The 6,654-nt window shown below is 35.0% G+C and overlaps 1 protein-coding gene and 1 non-coding gene across 2 annotated transcripts in view; one reads left to right on the forward strand and one right to left on the reverse strand.

Annotated features, from left to right (window-relative positions):
* Nucleotides 1–6,444, forward strand: part of LOC149494270 (uncharacterized) — a 28,467-nt gene extending 22,023 nt beyond the window's left edge. The window contains exons 7-12 of the mRNA XM_089725442.1: nt 103–597; nt 757–1,468; nt 3,734–4,087; nt 4,835–5,008; nt 5,129–5,663; nt 5,979–6,444. Of these exons, the coding sequence (XP_089581568.1) occupies nt 103–597; nt 757–1,468; nt 3,734–4,087; nt 4,835–5,008; nt 5,129–5,663; nt 5,979–6,444 (2,736 nt within the window). The remainder of the gene's footprint in view (nt 1–102; nt 598–756; nt 1,469–3,733; nt 4,088–4,834; nt 5,009–5,128; nt 5,664–5,978) is intronic.
* LOC149494271 (small nucleolar RNA R71) lies at nt 268–374 on the reverse strand. The gene has a single exon (XR_016322338.1). It is a non-coding gene; the product is annotated as a small nucleolar RNA R71 (small nucleolar RNA).
* Nucleotides 6,445–6,654: the final 210 nt, after the last annotated feature.

Below are 6,654 nucleotides of genomic sequence, written 5' to 3' on the forward strand. Positions count from 1 at the left end.
TTATTACAAATGATCCAAAATAGTGTTCAATTTTACGGATTACCAAATGAGGATCCTAACTCGCATATAGCTAGTTTTCTTGAGATTTGTGATACATTTAAGATGAATTCAGTACCAGCAGATGCTATTAAATTACGTCTATTTCCTTTCACATTGAAAGATAAGGCAAAAGCTTGGTTGAATTCATTACCACCAAATTCTATCACTACTTGGGAACAACTAGCCCAAGCTTTCCTGTCTAAATACTTCCCACTAGCAAAAACCACTAGGCTTATCAAAGAAATAACCTCATTTACCCAACATGAAAATGAATCCCTATATGAGGCATGGGATCGCTATAAAGAACTCCAACGAGTTTGCCCACACCATGGCCCTCCCCAAAATATATTGATTCAAACATTCTACAATGGGGTAACACCTTCTACAAGAGGAACTATAGATGCTATGGCAGGGGGATCACTAATGAAGAAGACTACTAATGATGCAATTGAGTTACTAGAAGAGATGGCCAACAATAATAGCATATGGCCAACCGAAAGGACTCAAGTAAGTCATTCTACTGCTAATAATGATTCTTCTTCTTCTTCAAAGAATTCGGTAAAGAAGGTGCATGAATTAGGTCCCTTAACTATGATGCAAGCACAGATTTCTATTTTGTCATATAAAATTGATAACTTAAACATAAATAAATCAACATCTCTTATTTGTGACAATTGCGGTCAAAATGGGCATGTGTCAAATGAATGTAATTATAAGCATCCGGTTATGGAGGAACAAGTGAATTATGTTCAAGGACAAGTTCGCAGTCCATATTCGAATACTTATAATGCTGAAAATCGTAATTATCATAATTCCTTTTGGAGAAACCATGATAATCAAGATAAGGGCAATCAGGTTAGTCAATCTCAAGATAGACTAGGACAATTGACTAGTAAAATTGATAAATTTTTGGAGGGAATGAACCAAAAGATGAGCAGTCAAGATGATAGTTTTAAATGGTTAGAATCAAAGTTTGACAAGTTATTCAAAAACCATTCATCATCCATACATAACTTGGAGGTACAAGTAGGGCAGCTTGCAAATGCTATTTCCTTACGTGAAGTGGGAAATCTTCTTAGTAATACAGAAAAGAATCCTAGGGAAAGTGTAAGTGCCATTGCCTTACGAAGTGGAAAAATAGTAGATAAAGTAGTTCCTTCAGGTATTGATGCTAATGTTTTGAATAATACAACTGTGGAGCCGGTTTGTGAACCGAGCATTGAAGTGAATAGTGCAGTATTAAGAGAACAAGAAAAAGGAAAGGACAAGGAGAAGGATAATGTTAAAGCTTATCAATCTAGGCCACCTTTTCCGCAAAGGCTAAAGAAGCAAGAGCAAGATAAGCAGTTCTTAAATTTTATTGATAAATTGAAAAATTTGCATATCAACATGTCACTCATGGAAGCTATTACACAAATTCCGAACTACGGTAAGTTTCTTAAAGAATTGATCTCGAAGAAACGTAGTTGGGAAGATGTGTCAACAGTGACTGACTAAGGATTGTAGTTCCATAATCTCAAGTAAGTTACCTACTAAACTCAAAGATCCAGGAAGTTTCACTATACCATGCAAATTAGGTAAAGTAGATTTTCCTAGATGCCTTTGTGATTTAGGAGCAAGTATTAATTTGATGCCATTATCTCTCCTTAAGAAATTGGGATTTATTTTCGTCGACCGCCCCCGAGCGATCCGGAAAACGCTCGATTTATTATTTTTGGATATTGGAAAAGTGATTATTAAGAAAAGTGATGACAAAACCTCTTAGGAATACGATGCCGATAAATCGGTCCTATAAAACATTTTGAGTTGCCATCCATTTTTCGGCAATGGGACCGTTTCCAATTAAAAGTGACTTCATTAAACCCAATTTTATTTAAGGCCAATTATTTTAAAAGACTGGTCAGGCGTACCAAGTACGATTCTGGATAAGGGAATAGGGTACGTCGGCCCGTTGGAAGCCGACGCCCGGAAAATCGGCCTCTTTTAACCTACAATTTCTAGTTTATTTTAATTTAGAAAAGCCAATTTATTTATATAAACCCAACCCAAGTAAATCGAACCGAGTTCCTATGTGGAAAATTATTTAATCGTCCCAAATAAATCCATTCATTGCATTCATAATCATTCAAACCACATCAATTATTCAACCCATAGCAATTAAAATAATTAAAAGACCCGCTCTTGCCTTATGGTTAAAGACGGGCCACAAACCGGATTTAAAATACATTCTACTCAATTTAAATTCAATAAACCCTAACAACCCGAAATCATACATGATAATAAATAAATTAACCTACTCGATTTGATTAAACCATAATCTGCCCATTATTGGTTGTTTCTTGAATTATAAATGAAATTGAACATTTATTTGATTGCACAAAATAAAAAAAATCATTCTGGAACCCTAGAACAGTTGCGTCACGCAGCTGTTCTATGGAAGAACAGTCGCGTGACGGAACTCATAGTTGCGTGACGCAACTGTTTGTGACTTTGGAAAAATCTTCAGATTCATCGATCATTTACTTAAAATACAATGTTAAATAAGAAAATATAAACGAAATAAAATATAATCACGAACTATTCCGTCACGCAACTAGTCAGGGTAAAGTCAACATATTTTGGACATGAACAGTTCCGTCACGCAGCTACAAGCTGCGTGATGCAACTGGTTTGGTCCGTAACTACCTTTTAAACTATCTCTTTTACGGTTTATTTTTATCAAAACTTGTTTTAATGTGACTTAGAAACGCTCAACAATAGGCAAAATGTAGTTTAATCAATATCAAGCTACCCAAATATCAACAAAATGGATATTAACAAATTAATAACTAAGAAACTACCAAGAAAAGTTTAGATGATTACCTAACCCTCAGATTTGAGGATTGCACACGATCAGAATGCCTTAGGAATAATGTTTTAAGATCCCAGAAGTGTTCTTTTTGCCAAGTTTTTAAAAAAACTCTTTTTCTTTTCTTTTCTCCCTTTTTCTCTTTTTATGTGATTTGTTTGGTTTTCAATCTAGTTAATCTCTAAGGCTGATCTTCTTCAAGATAACTCAAAGGAGTTCTTGCAGAAAATCTCGCCGCAATTCTTTTCTTAACCCTTCAAAATTTTTTTCTCCAAAATCTCCAAAAGTCCCTTTTAAAAGATAAAAATGCAGTATTTATATGGATAGGGCAACAGAACATAGCTGCATCACGCAACAAACAGTTGCATGATGGACCCGAGAGCTGCGTGACGCAGCTCACTTTTTGGACCGTTGCCACGTATCCAAACAAAAAGCAGAAACCGTTATATGGGTTTTTCAAGGTGACGTCATCCTGGTTAGAGTTGCGTGACGCAACTATTAGTGACGTCACGCACCTTATAGCTGCGTGACGCAACCCTAGCGCAGATCAGACTTCCTTGAATTGGTTTAAATCGATTCTTGGTTTAAAGACTTCCGGTTAACCCTGATTCCTTATTCCGCGTCCTTGTATCCTCATCGGGTTAGGTAGGGGCATAAAAACACGCGTCAACAGGATTAGAAGATGAAGTTAAGAGAACTAATATGGTTTTACAACTTGCTGACCAATCTATTAAAAGACCCTATGGTATCATTGAGGATGTACTTGTTAAGGTTGACAAATTTATTTTTCCAACTGATTTGTCATACTTGATTTTGTTTATGATAAAAATTGTCCTCTTATTTTAGGAAGACCATTTATGAACACAGGGAGGGCATTAATTGATGTTTCAGAAGGAAAATTAGTCCTTAGGATAGGTGATGATGTCATTGAATTTCATATAGACAAAGCTATGAAATATCCTATGGATGAGGGAAATTGCATGAGGATTGACATAGTTGATGTATGCATACAAGAAATGTTTACCTTGGAAAATAGTGAAAAATATGAGAAAGAAAATGCAAACATTGAAGAAGAGGAGTTTATAAATTTAAGACCTGAAATGTTACTTAGGGAGCATGATGAGCCTTTGCCACCATCAATTGAAAGTCCACCAATAGTAGATCTTAAAGAGTCGAGTCATTTACAATATGCTTTCTTAGGTAAAGATCACACACTTCCTATAATTATTTCTAACAAATTAACTATAGATCAAGAAAATGACTTGTTAAAAATTGTTAGAAATAGGATTAAGAGTATAGGATGGCAAATTTCTGACATTAAGGGGATAAGTCCAAATCGAGTCATGCATTACATCAATCTTGAAGATGGACATATACCTAAAGCAAAAAGACAAAGGAGACTTAATCCTAATATGAAAGAAGTAATGAAGAAAGAAATTATCAAGTTGTTAGATGCAGGAATAATATACCCAATTTCAGATAGCCAATGGGTTAGTCCAATTCAATGTGTGCCTAAAAAGGGAGGAATGACTATGGTAAAAAATGAAAATGGTGAACTAATCCCTACTAGGACCACTACAGGTTGGAGGGTATGTATTGATTATAGGAAACTTAATTCAGCTACAAGAAAAGATCATTTTCCATTACCATTCATAGATCATATGTTAGAAAGAATTGTTGGTCATGCTTTTTATTGTTTTCTCGATGGATATTCTGGATATTTTCAGATTTATATCTTTCCGAATGACCAAGAGAAAACCACATTTACTTGTCCATTTGGTACATTTGCATATAGACGCATGCCTTTTGGATTATGCAATGCACCTGCAACATTTCAACGTTGCATGACCGCGATTTTTAATGACTACATAGAGGACATTATGGATGTATTCATGGATGACTTTTCTGTTTATGGTGATTCATTTGAAAGTTGTTTGAAAAATTTAGATATTGTATTGTCAAGATGTGAAAGTGCTAACTTGGTTTTAAATTGGGAGAAATGCCACTTTATGGTTGATGAAGGCATTGTTTTAGGGCACAAAATAAGTAAGGAAGGAATCCAGACAGATAGGGCGAAGATAGAAGCCATAGAAAAGTTACCTCCTCCTACTACGGTTAAAGGTATAAGATCTTTTCTAGGCCATGCAGGATTTTATAAAAGGTTTATAAAAAAAATTTCTATCATTGCTAAACCTCTAACTAACTTACTTGTTAAAGATGCATCTTTTGATTTTTCTCCAGAATGTTTGAGAGCTTTTAATACTTTAAAGAATGCATTAGTAAGTGCACCTATTATGGCAAAACCCAATTGGGGATTACCATTTGAAATAATGTGTGATGCTAGTGATGTTGCTGTTGGTTATGTTTTAGGCCAAAGACATGATAAGAAATTGCATGTGATATACTATGCTAGCCATGTTCTAACTAGTACTCAAATGAATTATACAACTACTGAGAAAGAAATGTTGGTTGTGGTATATGCATGTGATAAATTTAGATCATATTTGTTAGGAGCCAAAGTCACAATCTATATTGATCATTCTGTATTGAAATACCTATTTGCTAAGAAAGATGCAAAACCACATCTTATTAGATGGGTATTGTTATTGCAAGAATTTGACATTGAAATTAAGGACAAAAAGGGTTCTGAAAATTTAGTTGCTGATCATTTATCACGTTTGGAAAATGAAGAAGGACCAATAGGAGAATCTACAATTATAAATGAAAGTTTTTCGGATGAGAATTTAATGTTAGTACAACATGTTCACACACCTTGGTATGCTGACATTGCAAATTTTCTAGCTTCTAACATAATACCTCCAGATATGACTTATGCACAAAGAAAGAAGTTCTATGCAGATGCTAAAAATTTCTTATGGGATGAACCATTCTTGTTTAAGATATGTATGGACGGTATGATCAGAAGATGTGTAGGGGAGACAGAAATACAAGATATACTTATGCATTGTCACTCTAGTCCATATGGAGGGCATCATGGAGTGAATAGAACTGCTTCAAAAGTTTTGGAAAGTGGCTTTTATTGGCCTACTCTATTTCAAGATGCACGTATATTTGTCTCTCATTGTGACAGGTGTCAAAGGGTTGGCAACATAAGTCGGAAAGATGAAGAAATGCCTTTATCCAACATACTGGAAGTAGAAATATTTCATGTATGGGGGATCGACTTTATGGGACCATTCCCTATTTCACAAGGTAAAAGTTATATCTTAGTAGCTGTCGACTATGTTTCCAAATGGGTGGAAGCACAAGCTTGTGTCACAAACAATGCCAATACAGTGGTCAAATTCTTAAAAGCACTATTTACCAAATTTGGAGTTCTAAGGGCAGTCATAAGTGACGGAGGTACTCACTTTTTAAATAGATCTTTTGAAAGCCTTTTGAGAAAATATGGAGTACACCATAAGGTATCTACCCCATATCATCCACAAACTAGTGGTCAAGTGGAAATTTCAAATCGTGAGCTTAAATGGATTTTGGAAAAAACTGTCAATTCATCACGGAAGGATTGGTCACTTAAGCTCGATGATGCACTTTGAGCATATAGAACGGCATTTAAGACACTAATTGGAAATTTCTTTGATAAGCCTAGCGGTTTTTGCTAGTGGGAAGTATTTAGATTTAAGCAAGGCTGGTTACAAAAGGAAACTTCAGTTAAATGAACTTGATGAGATAAGATTATTAGCATATGAAAATGCCAAGTTGTATAAGGAAAGAACTAAGAAATGGCATGATAATCAGATACGAAT

This window comes from Jatropha curcas, chromosome 8, assembly GCF_041381405.1.
Source record: "Jatropha curcas cultivar XTBG-Jc1 chromosome 8, XTBG_Jcur_1.0, whole genome shotgun sequence".
Lineage (NCBI taxonomy): Eukaryota > Viridiplantae > Streptophyta > Magnoliopsida > Malpighiales > Euphorbiaceae > Jatropha > Jatropha curcas.